At 45.8% G+C, this 23,137-nt stretch overlaps 2 protein-coding genes across 2 annotated transcripts in view; one reads left to right on the forward strand and one right to left on the reverse strand.

Moving 5' to 3' along the window:
* CHTF18 (chromosome transmission fidelity factor 18) overlaps nt 1-19,573 on the forward strand; it is a 54,912-nt gene extending 35,339 nt beyond the window's left edge. Inside the window, exons 18-22 of the mRNA XM_015818254.1 lie at nt 13,561-13,691; nt 16,229-16,355; nt 17,044-17,178; nt 17,909-17,966; nt 19,319-19,573. Of these exons, the coding sequence (XP_015673740.1) occupies nt 13,561-13,691; nt 16,229-16,355; nt 17,044-17,178; nt 17,909-17,966; nt 19,319-19,458 (591 nt within the window). The 3' untranslated portion in view covers nt 19,459-19,573. The remainder of the gene's footprint in view (nt 1-13,560; nt 13,692-16,228; nt 16,356-17,043; nt 17,179-17,908; nt 17,967-19,318) is intronic.
* Nucleotides 19,574-20,373: 800 nt separating this feature from the next.
* On the reverse strand, nt 20,374-22,007 carry GNG13 (G protein subunit gamma 13). Its single transcript, XM_015818257.1, has 2 exons — nt 21,910-22,007; nt 20,374-20,502 (listed from the first exon to the last, which is right to left on the reverse strand). Exons 1-2 carry the CDS (start codon nt 22,005-22,007, stop codon nt 20,397-20,399), a joined length of 204 nt encoding a protein of 67 aa, XP_015673743.1. The 3' UTR covers nt 20,374-20,396.
* Between the last annotated feature and the right edge of the window lie 1,130 nt (nt 22,008-23,137).

The following is a 23,137-nucleotide window of genomic DNA, read 5'->3' on the forward strand; positions in this document are numbered from 1 at the left end:
GACCTTTGGAAGCTTACAAAATTCTTCACAGACTCCTGCTCTGTGTGCATACTATGCATAATTTGGTGCTGCCCATAGCAAACACCTTCATTTTCTAAGGCTGATACAATGGAACAAAGAAGGAACAGAGATCACTTGAAACAGGTGGCAGGGTGGGTTGTGTGAATTTACAGATAACTACTTAAATTAAGCAGTTTTTTATTGTAATCTCCAAGCAGAAGACAATCGCTGTTTTGAAATAATGGAATAATTTCTTTACCAAGAAATTGGGAAAATGGAGCACAGATTCTAGAACAAAAGATATGCTTGAGAAGACTACTTTATCTCTTTGAAAAGTATAGAGCATTTCAATTTGTATAAATATTCCACCTGACAAATCAACATCACTGCTATTAAATTTGTCATCTTCCAGGACATAAAATGACTACAAACAGTAGCCAGAAGTCTGAAAGACTTGACATCAACATGAGCAGAATAAGGGAGAGACTCAGAGTAGGGATCAGTATAGTAGGTCAGGCCAGTTCAAAATTCTAGACACGCTGGCTTGATAACATCAAAACTGATACAAAGATGAACATCCAACAACTGAAAGAAGCTGTGCTTGACAGGATAGCATGGAGAGCATTTGCCTATAAAGTTGCCAAGAGTCAGACATGACTGAACAGTTAAGACAACAACATACAAACGATAGATAAAATCTAGCAGTCATTATTTACAGAGCCCCACACAACTTAAAACGGAGCCAAGCCATCTGTGAATGAAGGGCATTGGTGAACACCAGAATCAGAATGAAAGATGCTGCTTCTAATCTGTGGCTCTTTTGCACAGACTAGAAAGGCAATATCCACATTAAAAGCCAGCTTCTGGGGAGGGGGGCATTACATTAACAGTTCAAATTCTTTCTTCCTTATCTGTGGATGCTGCTGATGGATGGACACATCCAATCTAATAGAACTAGGAGTTGTGTTGAACTAAGTGTTAGCAAACATCTTTTATTTTATAAAGATTTTTGCACAGCAAGAGGTTTTGAGGCCGTGAGGGTCTGGATGGGGAGGAACAGACTCAGGCTCAACCCTTCCAAGACTGAGTGGCTGTGGCTGCCGGCGCCTCGGCATAGTCAGCTGATTCCATCGCTGACTATAGGGGGCGAAATTTTGGCCCCCTCAGAGAAGGCTCGCAACTTGGGAGTCCTCCTGGATCCACGGCTGACATTGGAAGACCATCTGTNACAGCGGGTAATATTTGGTTTTAATTCGGTTTTTATCGGGGTTTATTTTTGTATTTTTTGTATTTCTGTATTTTATTTTTTGTATTTTGTATTTTGTGTATATTATTTGTTTTTAATATGCTGTGAACCGCCCTGAGTCCTACGGGAGTAGGGCGGTATACAAATTAAATTATCAATCAATCAATCAATCAATCAATTACTCTCCAACTTAAGACCTGTCCACAGATTTGCATTGCTATAGCTTCCAAATAAAAATATTCCTATGAGTAGAAAACCATCGTCTTGGGAAATGTTAGCAACATTTTCTTTTCTTGCCATGCTAATCTCAAGAAAATTTGTGTGTTAACGTATTTCCTGAAGTCTTCCAACAATTGAACAGTTACATATATCTATCAGATGCTAGAAGATCCTGCCTGATTGCTTCCAACTTACAAGATTCTGTGATTCTGAGTGAGTTCTGCTTGGCAACCTGGCATGATGTGGCCTATCTAATCAGCTAGCTTTAGATGCTGGTCTAAGCCATGAGTTAACTGTTTTTTGAAGACTGCATGTAAGAAACAAAACCAAACAACCCTATCTCCTTCCCCCATTTGATGGTGTTTGAAAATGCAGCTCATTTAGGAGAGACAATATTATTCCTTCCCAGTTAACACAAATTGCTGTCTGTTACAGTGGGTGGGTAGAGCAAATGCCATAATGCACCTCTTGGCACAAATGATGCAATTATTAATCATTTATGTTAGTTATATTGTGTCATTGCAACATGTGAAACATTCTGATATCATTGTGGCCTCCGTCAGATGCCCAGGACTCTCCTGCCTGAGCATCAGTGTGTCCAGGAAGCTTTTTTGTTACCTCCCAGGTGCCCAACTTATTAATTAAAAATATTACTTGGAAAGTTTGGTGCATGCACTTGTGGGTCATCTCTGATGTGTCCAGTTCCTCCAGTGATCCTTCTTCCTGTCCTACAAAACTGAATGGTGTTACACATTCAACCCTGGCAAAGGGCATTATCCAGAAGGACCTGGGGCTTCAAGAAGCCTAATTTTGGAGATAAAATCTGTACCAAACCCAGATCCAAATTCAAGTCCACCTCCAGTTTCCAGGCTGGTTATAGACCAGTCACTCACTTTTCATCCAGCTTCCCTTTTTGAAGTATTATAGCGGTGATTATATTGGAGAAACAAGGATTAATTGTATCTTGTGCTGTCCCACTCACTCACAGTGGTGCAACAGTGGTTTAATGGGTTTATTAGTATTACCCAGCAATTCCCTTCACCAGAAACACAAAACTGTCCCAATTAAGTTCAGCCAAAAGCAGACCAATGCTGGTCCACAGAGCAGTGGCCAATGAGTCCAAAAGGGAGGGCTATCCTGCTGCAGCTGTGGTTCAACCAAATCATTCTCAGCCGGCTGCTCAGAGCCATTGACCAACTCCCCTCCTGGTGTTTCCCAAAGAAGACAGATCCACCAGGCAAAATTAAATCCACAACACAAGAGGATTCACAAGACAAGAAAAATCCAAAGTTCACAAGGCACAATCCAAAATCAAGGCACCATGTCAGTCGAAAGCAAGGCAGGAATCACAACAACCAGGAAACACACAGCTAGGAAATGAACACATTCCCAGCATTGTCTCCATCTGTCTGCTGTGCTTCTGGTGCAGCCCATCAAGAGGGACAAAGCTGCTTCCTCATGAGTAATCAGCTGACATTCACTGCTATTGCTTTTTCTCTGCCTTACATGTTCTCGTAAAAGATGCAGAAGGCAGTTCCTCCTCATTAACCAGCTGCAGCTGTGTGCTTTCCCTCCTGAAGCCTCGGGACTATCCTGCTGCAGCTGTGGTTCACTCTCAGCCGGCTGCTCAGAGCCGTTAACCAACTCCCCTCCTGACTGCCTGGGATTGGTTCATCCTCCCAACTGACATCTGAAGAGGTACCTGGAGGAGTCATCACACATCTAGATTAGCTCTAGACAAGAGTAGGGACTAGATTGTGGAGTATTATAGCATAAGACAAATAATCCATGATTTTAGAAACCAAATAACATGTATGTGTGAATCAGGACATAGCACAGCAGTGGATTGGGACTAGGAAGAGATCTGTTCCCCTCAGAGAAGAGAAAGAGAAGTGGGGAAAAAACTGGGGAAGGGGCAAGTTGGAAAGAGAAGTGGGGAAAAAACTGGAAGGGGCAAGTTGTGAAAGCTTGAATGATTAGACAAAATAACAACAGCAATAATATAATTGTTACTTTTTATTTGGAAAATGTATATTGCCACCTACTTGTTTATAGCGACTCAAGGCGGCTTACAGAAAATAAAAACACAACATAAAAGAAATACAAAATAAAATAAAATAACCCCCACCAAGCGACAACACACACTCTTACCAGCCATTTAATGGACTCCATCCCACTCTGCGTCCCCCAGGCTTGCTGGCAGAACCAGGTCTTCAGGGCCTTCCGAAAGAGTGTCAGAGTGGGGGCCAGTCTAATTTCCAGAGAGATGATGTTCCAGAGGGAGGGAGCCACCACGGAGAAGGCCCTTCTTCTGGGTCCCGCCAGATGTATCTCCTTAGGGGAACGGGACCCACAACATTCCTTGCCTCCCCGCTCTAGTGGCTTGGGTGGATGTGACCGGCAAGAGACGGTCCCTCAGATAACCTGGTCCCAAGGTATGAAGGGCTTTAAAGGTGACAACCAGAACCTTGAATTGCACCCAGAAGCAAATTGGCAAACAATGCAGCTCCCACAGGAAAGGTAACATGTGCACACCAAGGTCAGCACAAAACCATGCGGACCACTGCATTTTGCACCAACTGGAGCTTCTGGATGCTTTTCAAGGGCAGCTCCACATAGAGCGTGTTGCAATAGTCAAGATGGGAGATGATTAGGCATGAGTGACTGTGAGTATTGTTGGTCCAGGAAAGGGCATAACGGGCATAACCTGCAGTTGTGCAAAGCCCCTCCTGGCCATGAGTGCCACCTGCTCTTCAAGCAGGAGTTGCAAGTTCAGGAGAACCCCCAGATTACACACTGGGTCTGTCTGGGGCAGTGCCACCCCATCCAAGACCAAAGATGGTGATTCTCCATGGACCAAACAACCCCAAACCCAGTGCCACTCGGTCTTGCCAGGGTTCAGTTTCAACCCGTTGCTCCCCATCCAGTCCCCAACAGCCTCCAGGCACTGCGAGAGGGAGGGAGGTCATGGCATCGCTTAACTCACCACAAGCTGAGATATACAGTTGAGTATCAACAGCATATTGATTATACCTCAGTTCATGGTGACTGATGATCTCATCCAATGGCTTCATGTAGATGTTGAATAGGAGCAGAGAGAGTACTGAGCCTTGTGGGACCCCACAAAAGAGTGGGCGAGGGCTGGATCTCTCGCTTCCTATTAACACCGACTGAGAGCGGCCACAGAGGAAGGAAATGAACCAGCTCAAAGCCCCCCATTCCCAACCCTCTAAGTCGCTCCAGAAGGATACCCTGGTCAATGGTATTGAAAGCCGCCGAGAGGTCAAGCAGAGCCAGGATGGATGCGCTACCTTCATCCTTCTCCTACCAGAGATCATCAAAAAGTATTGTTGGCCTACTTCAAAACCTCATCCCAAGAAAGCAGGACTCTTGGAACAGTTTCCTTTCAAAAGGAACTTTTATTAGGAGAAGCTGATAGCAGGCATAATAGGCAGGATCTGAGGGTTTCCTGCTCAGATTGATAGGTTAAAAGAGTCCCAAGCAAACCCCATTCTAATAGTTCATCCAGTAGTTTGAATGGGCCAATCCTCAGGTGTTCACTGTGGGAAAGGAGCTGATAACTGGGTCCGTTCCCATGCTTGTGAAGATGATGTTGGGTTTTCGCACCTTCCTTTCTGCAGCGAGAGATAAGCCAGATGGCCGGAGACACATTCCTTTCTCGCCCCAAGGTAACATCAAGGGAGAGACAGTTCAAAGAGTAAGTTTGTAGAAACAGCGGGAAGGATACATTGTAGCAAAGCAGAGAAACATACCACTGAGTTCTCCCCCCTCCCCCTCAGGAGAATGGCAGAACCCTCAGAAAGAAAAAAGAAGAAATAAAATAGATTCCCCCCCCAGAGAAAAATGTGTTCTGACAAGCATGACCAATGCCGTTTCTGTCCCATATCTAGGCCTGAATCCTGACTGGTAGGGGTCTAGATAATCCGTTTCATCCAGAAACCTCTGGAACTGCCACGCAACTACCTTCCCCAAAAAGGGAATATTGGAGACAGGTCGGAAATTATCCAATGGTGGGATCCAGCGATGGCTTCTTGAGAAGAGAACAGACCGCAGCCTCCTTAAAGTGCTGGGGCATTGCCCCCTGCTGTAAGGAAGCATTAATCACCGCCAGAGTCTACCTGCATGTCACCTCTCGGGTAGGACATGGGTCTAAAACACAGGAGCTTGTGCGCATACTCCCTAAAATCCTATCCACTTCCTCAGGAGCAACAGGGTCAAACCATTCCCAAATAACAGGGCAAGAACCTGCCCCAGGGGCCTCCACCGGACCAGCAACCACACCAGCATCTAACTGGGAATGAAGTCGAGCAATTTTGTCTTCCAGAAAATCTGCAAATTCCTCAGCGCACCCCTTCAGGTGGACCTCAGGAGACGGCTCACCTTAAAGAGGGTCACTGGTCAATTATCTGCAGACGCAATTAGTGCGGAGAAGTATTTACACTTCACGGCATGAATCACCATGAGGCAGGCCTTAAAAGCTTACCTGTGTTCGATCAAGTTCATCCCTTGTCTTCCACCAGTGACATCTTGCCTCCCTTAAAAGAAAGAGAGATCTACCTGTGGGAGAAAACAGAAAACAAAAGGAGACAGGATTAGTCCAGTTTGTCGGGATATGCGGCGTGAAACTTGCTAAGGAGCTTGGGGGCCCTAACGTGGGAGGGTGGAAGATGCTTCCATGCTACTAGGTATTGGATGGAACCATGGTGTTTCCTGGAATCTAGAATTTCTTTAATTTCAAAATGCTGTTCTCCTTCCACCATAATGGGAGGAGGGGGAGGAGGAGCAGCTGGCCTTAAGGGTGATTGCTGTTCGCATTTTAGAAGGCTGCAGTGAAAAATAAGGTGAACCTGTCTGAGTGTTTTTGGGAGTTCTAATTCTACTGTGACAGGATTTATGATTCTGATAATGGGGAATGGTCCCACAAATTTTGGTCCTAGTTTCTTTGAGGGCTGTAGGGACTTTTAAGTATTTGGTGGACAAGTAAGCCTTCTTCCCTACGTTAAACGGTTTTGGCTCAGTTCTCTTTATCAGCTTGCATTTTATACGCTTGTCTAGCTTCGTCTAAGACTTTCCTTGCAACTGGCCAGGTGTTTCTAAGTTGTGTGATCCACTCCTTTAGGGAGGGGATGACAGGGTCACTTGAAGGAAGTTCAGACATTGGGTTAAAACTCTGTTCTGTTGCAACTTGGAAATGAGTGCAATCCGTGCCGGAGTGAACTGTGTTGTTGTAGGCAACTTCTGCGAAGGGAAGTAGATCAGTCCAGTTGTCCTGCTGGTAATTAATAAAGCATCTTAAGTATTGTTCTAGTACTGAGTTCGGCCATTCAGTCCCACCATTCGTTTGTGGATGATGACTAGATGACAGTCCTTGGGTGATTCCTAACAAGCTTAGGAACGCTTTCCAGAACTCTGATGTGAATTGTACTCCTCTATCAGATATGATGCGCTGTGGGGCTCCATGAAGTCGGTATACGTGTTGAACAAAAAGCTTTGTGAGTGTCTTTGCATTGGGGATTTTTGGTCAGGGAATAAAATGTACTTGTTTGGAGAATAGGTCCATTACGACCCAGATGACTGTGTTCCCCCTGCTCTCTGGTAACTCCACAATAAAGTCCATGGAAATCTCCTTCCAGGGCACTGAGAGGGTCGCTACTGGTTGCAGTAATCCAGCTGTTTTTCCTTGCAATCTCTTCGCTGAGGCACAGATTGGGCAGCTAGCCACATAGCTTTCAATGTCCTTTTTTATTGATGGCCACCAAAATTGCCTTTTGACCAGGTGCAACGTTTTCACAAACCCGAAATGGCCTGCTGACTTTGAGTCGTGGCACAACTGCATGAATGTTAATCTCTGGTTTTTGGGTATGTATAATTTCCCCCCAACCCATGGCAGACCATCTGTTATGGTGCATAGGTTCTTGTGGCTTAGGAACCATTCATCTGTTTCTAGCGCTTTTTTGAACTCGATTCCTGCTTGGCTTGTGAAAGGTTTTTGGAGTTTGGCTTGTGCTCGGGTGGTAACCTGTGCTGCTAGTTGTTTATTTGGCATGAGTAGTTTCATTACGTCACTTTGATTACTGCTATACCGGGGCAGTCTGGACAAAGCGTCTGCTAAAAAGTTTTTTCCTCCCGGCAAGTGTTTTAACATGAAGTTAAACCGGTGGAAATGTTGTGACCATCTCGCTTGTTTAGGAGTTAATTTCCTGGGTGTTTTTAGTGCTTCCAGGTTTTTGTGGTCGGTCCACACTTGGAAAGGAATTTTGTTCCGCTCCAGGAAGTGCCGCCAAGTGAGAAGAGCCCATCGTACTGCATAAGCCTTTTTCTCCCAGACTGCCCACCTTTGTTTTGTCTCTGTGAGCTTCCTTGATGTGTATGTGCAGGGTTGTAATTTCCCCTCATCATTTTCCTGTAAAAGTACAGCCCCCACAGCTACATCACTGGCATCAGCCTGAATCACAAAAGGTTTATCAGTGTCGGGGTGTCTCAAAACCGGTTCCATGGAAAATAGTCTTTTAAGCCTTTCAAATGCGGCTTGACATTTCACTATCCATTTTAATGGTTGGCTTGGCTTGGGTTTCCCCTCCCCTTTGGTTTTTAGTAGGTTCGTAATTGGTAATGCAATTTGGGCAGAGGGGACGAATTGCCGGTAAAAGTTAGCAAAGCCAAGGAAACTCTGCAATTGCTTTCTGGTGCGGGGCGGAGCCTATTCTAATACTGCTCGGACCTTCTCGGGATTCGTTTCTATGCCATTTGGTGAGATGCAATATCCCAAATAATCAATTTTCTCCTTATGGAATTCTCATTTAGAGAGTTTGGCATATAGGCGAGCTGCCCGGAGCTTTTTTAAGATGGCTTTGACTAGTTTCACATGTTCTTCCATTGTCTCAGTGAATATCAAGATGTCATCTAGGTAAACAAGCACCCCCTTGTACAGGTGCTCCCAAAGTATGTCATTTATCAATTGCATGAATACTGCGGGTGCTCCTTGTAATCCAAAAGATAGAACCTTGAACTGGTAACATCCTAAGGAGCAATTGAAGGCTGTCTTCCATTCGTCCCCCTCCTTTATTCTCATCTTGTAATAGGCTTCTCTCAAATCTAGCTTTGAGAAGATTTTCCCCTTTGACAGGTGGGATAGCACTCATGAGGGGAAGAGGGTATAGATTGCTCTCGCTCACTGCGTTCAGAGATCTGTAATCTATGCAGAGGCGAAGAGTCCCATCTTTTTCTCGGAACAATGGGGCAGCGGTTTTTGGCTTCGCCGGCTAAATAAAACCTCTTTCTAAATTTTTGTCTATGAACTTCTGCATCTCCTCTAATTCTTGCAGGCTCATGGAATACAATTTGGTTTTGGGGAGTTTTGCACCCGGGCGGATCTCTATGGAACAGTCCGTGGGCCGATGAGGGGGCAGTTCATTGGATTTTTCCTCGCTGAACACTTCAGCTAGGTCTCTGTATTCCTCCGGAATCTCTGGTAGTTCTTTTTCCCACCCTACTGTGTCTTTCTCGGCAGGATTTCCACCATCTTGGGGTTGAGCTGTGTCCTTGGCTGGTTCCCCATTTGGGAACCTGAGTTCTTCATTCTCCAGTCCACCTTCGGGTTCCACTTGGTCAGCCATGCCATGCCTGGGATAAGGGGGCATTCCATGCCAGGGGTCACCACAAATGTTATAGTCTCTACATGGTCCCCTATGGTGAGTTGGACTGGCAATGTGGCTAGTGTGGCAGGCATCCCCCCTGCTATGGACCAAATGAGATCGTTTTCTTCAACCTCCTCACTGGAATCCCCAAATTCCCCACTAACATTGGGCTTATGAAGCAGCGGGTGCAGCCAGAGTCAATTAATGCCCTGATTTCCACTCTCTCAGGCATTCCAGGGCTAAACAATTCTACTGTCCTGGTGAGGGGTACAATGGATCCACTTACCAGTGGTTCATCTTCTGAGTTGTCGTCTGATGAGTTGGACGTCTCTCCTGGGGGTGTTGGAGTTCCCTTGTTTGGATGAGGCAGGGAACTCGACGACATCCGTGCTCTTCATGGCCGTCTCTTTCGACTTTGCTGGAGTCTTCCTGGGTTTCCCAGCCGGGGCTCGATCAGGTTCCCGGACAGGAGTGGGTGAGCAGCATTCAGCTGCGTGGTGCCCCTCTTTTCCGCATTTGAAGCATCCTATGTTCTTTTGGCTTGCTTCGATGGTTCATGGGTTGGCTCTGATGGTGATCTTCCCCACGATTTCCCCCCGTGCCGTTGCCTCTTAGCCCGGTCAATCTCTGCCTCCTCGGCCAGGACGTATCAGTCTTGAAGTCATTCGGGGTCTCCTCGGGGGATGCAGGCATCATATAAGTCATAGTTCAGGCCATCCTTGAAATGCCCGATCAGGATGTCCTCTGGCCAATTTAGTTTGCTGGCCAGGGCTCGGAATTCTTGGGTGTATTCCGCTACGGGTTGCCTGCCTTGTCGGACAGTTTTATTCGCTCCCATGCCTTGCGGTCAGCTAGGGGGTCTTCAAAATGACGTCTTAAGAGCTGCCATAAATTGGTTAAGGTTTTGCAGCTCTGGGGCATCGGCATCGTGGAGGTCTACCATCCAGTCCGCTGCGGTGCCATCCAGGGCTGCTTGCACGATGTGAATCCGGCCCTGGTCACTTGGTATGTCGCGGCCATATTCCTCCATGTAGTTTAGCACCTGGGTTAGGAAAAATCCCAGGTGCATGGCTCCCCACGGTACTTCAGCTCCAGCGGCAGGAACTTTCGAATGGATCAATGTCCCTTCTTCCATTGTCCATCTCTGTCTGCGGATGCTGCTTGGCCAGGGGTGGCAGTGGCGGTTGTGATGGCTCCGGCTTCAGCGGTGTTTGCAGAAGGGCCCAGGACTGCTGGCTTGCCCCCCCCCTTCATCTGTCCCTTCTGCGGAGCCTAGGTTGACGTTGCCCCAGTGTGGGTCAGTTTTCTCCTCCCTCAGGGAGTCGAGAGCGATTCTCAACATGTCAGTGGCTTTTTCCAGAAACTGGCTTGAACGTGTTGGTCGGTCATCCTCATCTTTGCTAAGGCGGAGTGACCTCTCCATCTCGACTTTCCAACCTGGTTGATGACTGCCTCATCTGAGCATCACCTTTCTGGCTTTCTTCTCCCAGTCTTCCTTCTCCCTGACACCCATCGACCACCTGGGCTTGTGGTGGCGTTCTGCAACCACTACCTCTTCCGACGAGCTCGAGGATTCGGAGCTGTATCCACAGGGATTTGCTTGGTAGGAGGCTTCCCCCCCCCAATAGCAGGTTCTTCCCTTTCCGTTCCATTATCCGACATCGTTTGCTAAGTCCCCCAGTAAGGGTCTTCCTTCTGGGCTGACTGTCGGCCCACTTCAAAACCTCATCCTAAGAAAGCAGAACTTGTGGAAGCAGTTTCTTCCAAAAGGAACTTTTATTAGGAGAAGCTGATAGCAGGCATGATAGATAGGATCTGAGGGTTTCCCGCTCAGATCAATAGGTTAAAAGAGTCCCAAGCAAACCCTACCCCAATAGTTCATCTGGTCAGTTTGAATGGGCCAATCCTCAGGTGTTAAGTCTGCTGTGGGAAAGGAGCTGATAACGCAGGTCTTTCCCAGGCTTGCATCGATGTTGGGTCTTCACACCTTCCTTTCCGAAACTGGAGATAAGCCAGATGGCACATTCCTTTCTCGCCCCAAGGTAACATCAAGAAAGAGACAGTTCAAAGAGTAAATGTGCAGAAACAGTGGAAGGGATACATTGTAGCAACAGAAAGAAACAAAGACAGCCCGCAGCGTTTTCCCCCCTCCCCTTCAGGAGAATGGCAGAACCTGGAGCAATGAAATAAAAAGAAATAGAAAAAAATCCCCCTTAATAATATATGGATTCTGACACTCTAGACTTCTCTTTGTCCATTTCATCCCTCTCAGTTCCTCTGTATACCACGGAGGACAGAGAGGTCTACGGATGAGTAGAGGTTGCATGGGCACAATCCTATCCAGAGCCTCAGTCACCTTCCTATTCCAAACAGTGACTAAGAACTCAACCCAACTGCAGCAGATCCATAACAATAATAGTAAAAGTAATAATTATAATAATGCCTATATATTCAGACACTACCTTAGCAGCTCTTAGGTCCTTGGTGAGGACTTGAACTGTTAAGTGTTTACCAGTCCTAGACTGAGAATCAAATTGAAGATTAACTATAACTACTACTACTACTACTACTACTACTACTACTACTAATAATAATAATAATAATAATAATAATAATAATAATAATAATAATAATAATGCTAACCTGGAGCTGGTTGAGATCAGGGGTGCTGAAGAAAGAAACTGAAGGCTTCACTTTGGCTGCTCAAGAACAAGCCTTGCAAACCAATTCCATGAAAGCAAAAATTCAACATGTCAGTAACAACAGCAAATGTTGCTTATGCAATGAGAAAGATGAAACAGTGGACCACCTTATCAGTGGCTGCAGCAAAATTTCACAGACTGATTATCTACAATGTCATGATTGAGTTGCCAAAAATCATACATTGGCAGCTTTGCCAGAAATTTGGTTTGAATGCAGCAAAACTTACTGGGAACACCAAGTTGACAAAGTTCTTGAAAATGAGCAAGTCAAGATCCTGTGGAACTAAACAGACATCTGGCCCACAACACATCTGACATCACTATTGTGGAAAAGAAAAAAGTTTGGTTCATTAATATTGCAATACCAGGTGATGCCCGAATTGAAGAAAAACAACTAGAAAAAATAAGAAAATATTGTGATTTGCAAATTGAAGTTGAGTGATTGTGGAGGAAGAAATCAGTGCTTGTGCCAATAGTAATAGGAACCCTTGGAACAATACCAAAAGGGCTGAAAATTTTGAACTTATTTTACCTGAATATTCTGACTCTGCTAAAAAACACCCTATTCGGAACTCAAACGTTACCTTTACAGCTCTTAGGTCCTTGGTTAGGGCTTGAACTGTTAAGTTTTTACCAATTGCAGACTGTGAATTGAACTGAAGATTAAGCAATAATAATAGGCGAAACAATTGTTTAAACCTTAGTAATTGCCATCTGTTGGATTCCAGAACTTTCCTATTCTTTTAATCAAATTTTAATGTGTGAAATAATTAGGAAGCATTAATCTAATAATCTAATAATCATAACCTCATGATTATTCATTCTGTATAAGTTGTAGTATTGACCATTAGTTTGATGGCTTTAGTGGAGAAAAGCTGGTGTAAGGACCTGCCTCAATCAGTCCTCCCAAGAAAGCATTTCAAAAGGAACTTTTATTGGGAGATGTTGACAGCAGGAATAGAAGGCAGGATCTGAGAATTTCCCGCATGAATCAATAGGTCAAAAGAGTCAATGGTAACCCCACCCCAACTGTCCATCTGGACGGTTCAAACAGGCCAATCCACAGGTATAAAGATGCTGTGGGAACAGAGCGATAAGGTGCCGCTTCCAAGGTTGTTAGGTCTCTCTGCACCGCTTCTTCCACGTCCAGAGATAAGGCAGATGGCCGGAGCCACATCCATTCTCACCCCCAATCGAGAAACATCAAAGAGGATAGAGCAAGGAACAAAGCAAAGGAAATACACATGAGCAACCCCAAGCTTTCCCCTTCCCCCAGGAGAATGGCAGAACCTGAAAAGAACAAGAAATCCCGTGCCGATAGAAAGATAGGGTTCTGACAGCTGGTAAAACCTGTTGGCGCTGAAGACTCCATGATATCTCCACATCCCTCCAAATGCCTGTTTTGGAGAATACTCATGGGAGGAGGCCTGGCCTCTGTCTCCTGCTTGCAAGCATCCCAGCAGCATGGTCTCGTTGCTGTGAAAAAGAAGACACTGGACTAATTTGAGCTTTGGCCTGACCGACCAGAGCTTTTTTGATTTCCTTAAGACTTGGGCTGCTTTCATACAGGATGATAGGATGAATGCATAGAGGAAGCCTCTACATTATCTTCAGATTGAGGGCAACTCTCCCCAAATATTACTGAACAGAGATCTGGTTCTCTGTCTCCTGCTTGCTGGATGGTGGGAGAAGCAAAATACTAAGTTAAGATGGTCGATTTTTCTTATCTTCTTAGGTGAACACACAGCTGTACAATCAGAACGAAAAGGAGCAGTTGTCACAGCTGATCAATATTATGCTGACATACAATCTTACCTACCATCAGGAGCAGACTCCCGAAGGCCAGTACATCTATAAGCTTGACCCGTAAGTACCACCTTTTCATGTAGCAGATAGGTTTTTCATGATTTCACAATTGTTCTCCCTGGAACAATTCCAAGCATAGCGTAGTCTGGACCCTTTGTGAAAATCAGACATGCCAGTGGTGATGGTGCTGGACCCTGCGTTTTATGGTACAGAAGAACCAACTGATTAAAAGCCAGCGGCATTTCAATCTACCAAATGAGATGGTTGAGTCCTAGTTACCTAAGCTCCCTGAGAAAACCAACTCTGTGGAAAAATCCCTTTGGTTTCCAGGGTTGTGCACACAGGAGTTTTATACAAGGCTATGTTCAAAAGTGGCGTCTCATAGCCAGAATCTGAAAGTGCTTAGGGTCTGTTCAGTGGTGGGATTCAAATAATTTAACAACTGGTTCTCTGCCCTAATGATCGTTTTAAGTATAAAAAAACCGATATACCAAAAGGTAGTTTATTATTTCATGTATTTAATACTTAAATAAGAACAATAAAAGAGGTACACAAAACTAGAATATGTTACCATGTTTCCCCAAAAATAAGAATGGGTCTTATTTTTTTATTTTTATTTTTACCAAAAGACCCATTAGATCTTATTTTCGGGGGATGTCTTACATCAGAGATCACCAACCTTTCTCAGTTGGCGGACCAGAGGGAAAGGGAGGGGGAAGCATTTTACATGTGTGCGTGCGCACAGGGCCACAAGGATGCCGCAATACAAACATAGCGGGGCTAGCGCCAGTGTGATACTAGCCCTGCCCCATTCTTGCATGGCGCAGTGCCCCATTTCCATGCCCCCTGCAGCAGCAGCCCATTTTTGCACCCTGTGGTGCAGCGGCATCCCGTTTTTGTGTGACTCGGCAACAGCCCATTTTCGTGCCCCGCAGCCATGGCACTAGTATGAGTGGGGGGGAGTGTGCACGCGCACTGGCCAGCCTGTTCTGCAGCCCAGTGGCCAACAGGCCACGTCCCACTACCAGGCCGCGGCCCACAGGTTGGGGAGCCCTGTCTTACATTACGGCAGGTGGCGAATGCGCTGGGGCAGGGCATGGCTTGCACATATGGAGGCAGCCCAAGGCCAAAGCGCTGGCAGAACACCGGAGGGTCAGGGAGGGTGCTGAAGCAAGCCATAATGTCTATAGTTCCCATGCCGGTTGCCCCTTCCCTGCCAGAGCCGGAATCCCGCCGTGTTTACCGTAAGTGCTGGTACTGATAGATGCTGGCCTTCCCTCTGGTGCGCCTGGGCAGCTGCTAGAGAGCGATGAGCCCGTTTCAGGCCTGGCAGCCTTAGGGGGTTTGCCCTCTCACTCCCCTTCCGCGCCAGACTGCTTGCACTTTGGCCATCTGGCCCTCTTCGCAGCTCTGCCCACACAGCCACCAAAGTGCCAGGTAGAGTGCCGGAGCCAGAAAGCGTCACATTTCTCTTCCGCCGTGGAGCTGGAGAGCTTGCCTCACCCACTACCACCCAGATGCCCTCCCTTCCCAAAGCATTTCTTTACTAACCTTCTTTCCAGCTCTGACGCGCTCCTCCGCCAACGTGGGCAGTCCCACAAACAAAAGAAGTTTACCAAAGTGGATCCCAGGCTGCAATATGTGCTGCAATGGAGAGACGGGAAGTGGAGCAGCTGGCGCGAGGGAATGAGGAGCGGGGAGAAGAAAGAGGAAAAGCAGCCGAGTGAGGAGTGGGGCCATCCCGGCCGGTCAGGCACGAAGCACTGCCTAAAACAGCAGAGTCTGTGTTTGCACCTGCTACACGCTTGCCCCGTGTCAGCCATGCTCTCCACGCCTCGGATCAGCTGCAGCGCACTATGAAGAGCATGGCTAACAAGGGGCGAGTATGTGGCAGGCAGGCACACGGTCTCTGCTGTTTTCGGTGGCGCTTCTTACTCGGCCACTTTTCCTCTTTCTTCTCCCCGCTCCTCCTTCCCTCGCACCGGCTGCTCCAGTTGCTGTCTCTCCATTGCAGCACACATTGCAGCCCGGGATCCACTTTGGCAGCAGCAGGGTTTGGGGGATGATGAGTCCCCATTCGTGGTGTGTCTGCCGACCAATCACCATGCCACCTCTTGGGAGGGCACTGAAAAAAGCAGAGTCCGTGTGTGCGCCTGCCTCGCTCTCGCCCCACATCCGCCATGCTCTCCACGGCGTTGCAGCTGATCCGAGGTGTGGAGAGCACAGTTGACAGGTGACTGCGTAGCAGGCATGCACACAGGCTCCGCTGTTTTCAGCGGCACTTCGGTGCCTGGCTGGCCGCCTCAGGTCAGCTGCAGTGCGCTGTGGAGAGCAGACGCGGGGCGAGCAAGAGGCAGGCGCGCACATGGACTCTGCTTTTTTGGGTGCCCTCCCAAGAGACGGCATGGCAATTGGTCGGCGGACACACCACGAATGCAACTCCTACTTCAGTGGGTTTTACAAAAACTTGTTGTGACCCAAATGCCAAATTGTATTCAAATGAAAGTGCAAGTGTGAAAAGGCGTGCTTTGTTTTTAACATGCTTTGGGTCTTGTTTCCTTTTACAATAATACTGCTGCCTTGGCTGTAAACCCTAGGAATGTGGAAGAGGTTTGTAGGTTTCCTGATCTCCCGTTTCGGAAACCGCTGACTTACCAGGCCAAGCAGCTCATTGCGAGAGAGATCCAACTGGAGAAGATGAGGCAGATGGAGGCCCCTCTCCAGGTATCGACTTCCCTTGGGAAGCCCCCGGGCACCACTGGCTGGCTTGGTGGCTGGTTCTGAGGAGCTGGCAGGTCATAAGACTCGCGCTACAAATGCACCTTTGGAGCTGGTCTCAAACTGCAAAATGCCCGTGCCCTGACGCCACCAGATTGGCAGGCATTTGGTGGTAATTCAGATGAGCCAAGCTCTCGTTTCATTGCCTCGTTTGCAAAGAGTGAGTCCAAAGCGATTGACTACACCTGCCCATCTCCACCTCACTTTCCCCACCATGGAATTATTATTCATTATGATACAATATCCAGGGGGCTTCTGAGAAGAAACATGGAGGGGAGGTAGTAAAAAGAGGGCAGGGGGATCTTTGTTTGTTTTTCTTTTTTTGCCCATCCCATATCTTAAATCTGCCACTAACTCCCGGGTGTAGCGTTGGTGATCACTCCCAAGGTGATCCGTGATGCATTAAAAGAGAACAAATGTTTTTAATCTGCTCTTTTTAAAAATAAACAATTTGGGGAAAATACACAATTTAATGGGGGCCTTTTGGAACTGATCATAAGTATTTTTATTTTAAGTAAATTTTAAGCCTAACAGTTGAAGATTGCACATAGCTCTGGTAAAACTGATGTAATTTTCCCCTTCTTTTATTCTTCCCCCCTCCTAACCACCCCAATGTTTCTCTGCCCTCCCTCAGGCATTAGAGGCCAGGTCACTCCCCACAGAAACCAACCATGAAGCGGGGACAGGTAGGGAGCTGCGCAAATCCAGGATCAGGAACCACGAGCAAAGTCTCGACCAAATTGTGAAGAGAGCGACAGTTGAGGAAAAGGTGATGACCATATATAAGAGCTAGAAGGGCAGGATGGTGCAGTATTGCGGAGTTTGGCCAAAGCATCTGTGGTCTTGTGAGGGAAATTGTGCATAAAAGAAAGCCAACACTCTTTGGCCCGAGAAACCGCATGAGCTGCACAGCTAAAGATTCTGGAACACATTGCTAGGCAGTCTGGGAAAGGAGCTTGAGTTGGAGACCCATCAAAACATCCACTAAGTAAGGAAGCTGCTTCATGAAAAATTACAAATTGCAAATGAAAAACACGATTTCAGTCCCCCAATTCTAGTATAGTTTTTTTAATTGGTTATTTTTCATCCCCTCAGATTAGCAAAGTTTCTAGTATAAATTGACCCAGTTCTCAGAAAACCTGGCCATGCCATGCCAGGTTTTCTAGGCAGGAGGGCACATGTCCCAACAAAGCATCATCCGGGAGTCACCCATTTTGTCTAGGTGGAGTCCTAGGGGATTTGGGAATGAATGAAGATCATAAAGCTAAAGTTGAATTTAGCCTTGTACCTGTCAACTTCCCATTTCTTTTCATTGTTGAAAAATGTAGGGAGAAATTCAGTAAAGAAGGTGCCAAGTAGGGCACCTTTATGCCCCTGGGTGCCCTAGTGGAGATCCAGGCTCTGGCAGAGGTTGAAACAGCTGCAGCCTGTTGTTTTTGTGCTGCTCTTTGAGAAAAGTAGAAGAGTAGTTGCTGATGATCTCTGCTTCCCTCCCCCAGCCAGAAAGAGACTTCTTTGGCCAGGTCATCCTCAAGAAAAAGGCAGTCCCTTCACCAGGTAAGATTTCGGCTGAAGGGAAACCTCCTGGCCCCTCCTCTGAGGAAATGGTGGGTTAAAGTACGGTTCGGCTCACCTGTCAAATTGGATTGAAATGTCTCCTCAGGGAAAATAACCCTCATGGGGAAGAGGAAGCATTGGGTGGGCTGTAGCCAGTGGTGGGATTCAAATAGGTGAACAATCGGTTCTCTGTGTGGATGCCGCTTCCAGAAGTCCATTCTGGGCCTGGGCAACAAAAAATTAGCTACCGGTTCTGCTGAACTGGTGAGAACTGTCTGAATCCCACCACTGGCTGTAGCCCTTTCAATCTTTGTCCTCTGCAGGGACAAACAGGGCGTGATGCGCTCTCTGTTGTTAAAGCATACTGAGAATCATCAGAGTCCCTCCTTGCTTCTTTGGTTGGCCATGCCAGTAGTAGCATTCACTGGGTTTGAAAGTGATTTAAATTTGCAGCATAGAAATTGTAGTAGTTTTGAGCTTTCATGAAAGGGTTGCTCAGCCCCAGGAAAACAGAAAGCCCATCTTGTCCCTGTAGTCCCCAAAAGGGGGACAGTCAAGGTTGTGGATGAGATTTCAGTGGCAATATACCCCACGACTATAGTGTAGCGTTCCTGGAATCCCCTCCGTGATATTTTCTTTAATCTGTTAAAATTCTTAATACATTAAAGTGCTGACAGAAACAATGAAAAGCTGTCAAGCCCCTTTAGCTCACTAAGTTAGTGGTTCTTAAACTTATGCAGTGACTATAAATGTATCATGATTACACCAACTTGAATATTTTTCTGTAGTTTATAATTGTGAATTTGTATTGTGGTGATTGCACCCCAGTGAGGGACATGGTATAAAAAATATCTTGATTTTTTGACTTGATTAGGTCTGCCTTGAACTGAGAACCAGAGAATGGCTCAGGCTGGTTAAAGAAGGCAGTTCTAACCATGATCAGTGATCAAGGCTTGCAGCCTGATGATTTCCTTGTCCTTGGATTCTTCTGCTTGTCCCACCAAATAACAGATTAGGGTTATTTTTGTTATTGTTCCCCTGCAGGGCTCAAGGGGAAAAAAATACCTTAATCTCCCCTTCAGGTAGGACAAGTTGAAGAACCCAACGACCAAGGAAATCATCAGGCTGCAAACCTTGATCACTGATCATGGTTAGAGCTGTCTTCTTTAACCAGCCTGAACCATTCTCTGGTTCTCAGTTCAAGGCAGACCTAATCAACCACCTCTTGTTTATAAAAAAAGTCATATAAAGAAGGGGGGAGATTTTAGTTGTGTTATTCTAGTCACCATTTTGACTTTATGATCGTCAAAGCCCTTACAGCTACCATTTTTTCTTTTCTTTTTTCCTCCTAGAAGCTAATCAGGTACCTGAGAAAAATACAGTAGAAAAGCAAATTGGAAAAGCTGTTGGGCAAAGTGATGTTTGGTTCCAGTTTAATGAAGGTGTTTCCAATGCAGTTCGGAGAAACATTTATATTAAAGATTTTCTTTAGCAATTAAAAAAATAAAAAAGGAAATAAGGGCATGAAAAATCAGGCAAAAGGAGGAATTTTTAATGTATTTTTTGTATGAAATCCTATTTTGGAGTAAATAAAGACATGCTTAGTATTGCTTTATTTCATTTTTATAAACTTATTACACTCATGCAGTTTTCTACTGCAAAACTGAATTTCCTAAAATACAAAAAAATGAAAATGCTTACAAAATGTATGTTTATATCTAAATAAAGAAAACCGCAAACAAAATTAGATTTACAAGAAAGAGCAACTGGTGGGGTTCCTAAGAAGGACTTTGATTCTGCTTCACTCTTTCTGGTTACAATTAATTTCCATTCTTTTAGTTGCAGTGATTCAAAATAGGAAGTCTCCTCCATACAAATTTATCCCTCCCAATGGTTCCCAAATCATGAACCGACAGGTTTAAAATAAGCAGGTCCTAACATACTACAATGTGGCACTAGAGGCTCCCGTCATTCTGTGCCAGTGAAGAATAACCCACGTTCATCCTGGTTCTCTCCCACCACGCAACAGATGGCCAGGCCACTATCCCCGGTAAGGATAATCCGGCTTTCTGTAGGACAACCCTTTGGAAGCAAATGCACAGCCAGGAGCTGGGAGACTTTGCAAATTCAGTGCCGTCAGAATTTCAGAGAGAGCCACTGACGTAAGGCCCACCTCCAGTGCCCCTTGTGCATGAAGCTGGATCTCTACTTAAGCCACACCCACCCCAATAGTGCCCAGGAGACCAAATGTTTGGGAAGCCTTTAACACAGTCCTTGCTTAAGGCCCCAGCACTAACAAAGGACTATGAATGAGGATTTAGCCAGAGCGGCAAGCGAATAATTTTGGAGCCTTCTGTTTAATGCAATTTTGGAGCATACCCAAAGGAAAGCATTTGTCAATCAGGGACAGTGCTGGGCTAAGAACATGGATTAGAGGATTGTGCATTTTCCTCTTTCCACCCAGGGGTTGTTTTTCATTCGTTCTGGGTTCAGGAATGGATCTTCTGGAATCCCCTCCTCGATCCATTTAAGGAATCTGGAAAGAAACAGAAAGCAAGATCTCTCACTGATAGCATCCAGTGTTATACTTGGTTGTTATACAGATTGATGAAACTATCATCTCCAGGAGTAACATTCTCATCTTTAAAAAGTGATGCTAAATTGCTTCTAAATACAGTTGCAAGCAGGAATTTACAGGAAAGTAATCAGAAGTGTGAGTAGGAGCAACAAAAAAATTTGCGCATCCACATTACCCATATGAATCTCTGAATGGCTGCCTTTGGTATAATGTTATTTGAAAATTTCCAAAGCTCAGGAAAGTTCTTGGATACCTTTCTGTAAGAATCGCTGTTCTTCCACCACAATAATATTTTTTTAAAGAAATAGGTAATTGTATGTGACTACTTTAAAACAGTTATTGAATAAAAGCATGTGCCATTGTGGCCACAGATTGTTTTGATATCACAAAAAGCAGGAGATTTCTGGATGCAGCATGTCAGTAATGTACACTCCACATGAACCAGGCCCAAGCAGTTTGCCTTCGGTGACACAAAAAGACCCAGCTGGCTTTATGTCTAAAGGAAGACAAACAGAACTGGACCAGTTTTCTCTTTGCTAGTCCAATGTGTTTGACCACTACATCAAATCATCTTCTGTATCAAAGGAGGAGGAAAATTATGCTTCGAAACACACAGCAGAGGTGATTTCTTTATAGAGATGCAAAGTAATCCCAGCAGCAGAATTCACAGCCTGATTTCTCTGCACAGAGGCTTATCAATATGTTATTCTGATCAAAAGTCATTATCTAACTTGGTTTGGTCTACTTCAGGGGTCTTCAAACTTGGCCCTTTTATGACTTGTGGACTTCAACTCCCAGGCACGCTGGCTGAGGAATTCTGGGAGTTGAAGTCCACAAGTCATAAAAGGGCCAAGTTTGAAGACCCCTGGTCTACTTCAACACCCACAATGTTGGAATAACAGACTGGAAAATCTGGCCTGGATCTGGCTGCAGTTTGCCAGATTTCAGACTGGATCTTTCCAATTCTAACTGGAAATTAAATCTGGAAATGTAAATGTGCAGATCCAGCCTCCATGTTAACTTGTTTCTGAACCCATTTTCCAAGTTTGCATGGAATCCTGCTCACCCAACAGGTACAGTTCACGCAGTATACTAATTGCAAATAAACAAAACACCCAGCCCTGTTGCTTGAATGCAGTTGTTCATTATTTAACTCTTCAAATCTTCTACTGAAACCAAATAAAAAGACTGACACATAATTACTGGAACAATAACTGAATAATCAAAATTCCTGCTAGCCCTTCCCCCTTTTGCACATTTTCCACTCATTTTCAAACCTTTTGTTTGCAACTTTAGGGGCTAGAAACTCAAGGCTTGTAACATTCTAGTTCTGTATTTGCATAAAATAATATCTGGTGAACTCACTCAGGAATTGTTTTTGATGACACCTCCCGCTTGTAAGCCAACTGATACTTAAGGCTTTCAATTTCCTTTTTCCACTGGGGGGCATCCCACTCATCCATGGAGCCTGGTCTCTGCTGATCTTTTGGTCAAAGAAGGAGGAGAGATGCCTCTCTAAAGAGAAAACAAAAAAGGCTTTGTTAATTTCTAAGTACTCCAGTTCCAAAGAGCTTAGGACAGAAGTTAACTCCCACCATCATAATAATTTTTGCCTGCAATACAGCTAGTCTTTGACTTATGACCACAATTTATTTATTTATTTATTTATTTATTTATTTATCAAATTTATACCCCGCCCTTCTCCTAACGAACTCAGGGCGGCTTACAGCCAGTTAAAACAGATAACTAATACAATAATACTAATTTTAAAATATGATTAAAATGAAATATTCATTATTGGCCGTTTCTTTTAAAATTATTTTAAAAACCAAATTAAAATACCCCTTAGGCCAGTCCTGCTAGCTTAAATAGCCATGTCTTGAGGGCGCGACGGAAGGAGGGGAGATCCGGAATCACCCGGATCTCTGGGGGTAGTTCGTTCCAAAGGGTGGGGGCTCCAACAGAGAAGGCCCTCCCCCTGGGGGTCGCCAACCGACACTGTCTGGCTGACGGCACCCTGAGGAGACCCTCTCTGTGGGAGCGTATCGGCCGATGAGAGGTAATCTGAGGCAGAACGCGGTCTCGGAGATAACCAGGTCCGATGCCATGGAGCGCTTTAAAGATGATAATCAACACCTTGAAGCGCACCCGGAAAGCCACCGGCAGCCAGTGCAGCTCGCGCAGCAGCGGCGTTACATGGGAGCGACGAGTCACTCCCATCACCGCCCGCGCGGCTGCATTCTGAACTAACTGGAGCCTCCGAGTGCTCCTCAAGGGGAGCCCCATGTAGAGAGCATTACAGTAGTCCAGGCGGGAGGTGACAAGAGCGTGGGTGACTGTGCGCAAGGCGTCCCGGTCCAGAAAAGGCCGCAACTGGTGAACCAGGCGTACCCAGTAAAACGCCCCCCTGGCCACGGCCGTCAACTGATCTTCTAGTGTCAGCCGAGGATCCAGGAGGACACCCAGGTTGCGCACCCTCTCCGAGGGAGCCAAAGTTTCGCCCCCTATAGTCAGCGACGGAGTCAGCTGACTATGCCTGGGAGCCGGCAACCACAGCCACTCTGTCTTGGAAGGGTTGAGCCTGAGTCTGTTT

This window comes from Protobothrops mucrosquamatus, unplaced genomic scaffold (genome assembly GCF_001527695.2).
Source record: "Protobothrops mucrosquamatus isolate PMUCROS unplaced genomic scaffold, P.Mucros_1.0 scaffold708, whole genome shotgun sequence".
NCBI classification, from domain to species: Eukaryota; Metazoa; Chordata; class Lepidosauria; order Squamata; family Viperidae; genus Protobothrops; species Protobothrops mucrosquamatus.

Coding starts and splice junctions, on each gene's coding strand:
- GNG13 (XM_015818257.1), bottom strand. CDS start 22,007: ATGGATGAGTGGGATGCCCCCCAGTGGAAAAAGGAAATTGAAAGCCTT. Junction 20,503..21,909: donor TCATCAAAAACAATTCCTGA/GTGAGTTCACCA, acceptor GTTTCTTTCCAG/ATTCCTTAAATGGATCGAGG.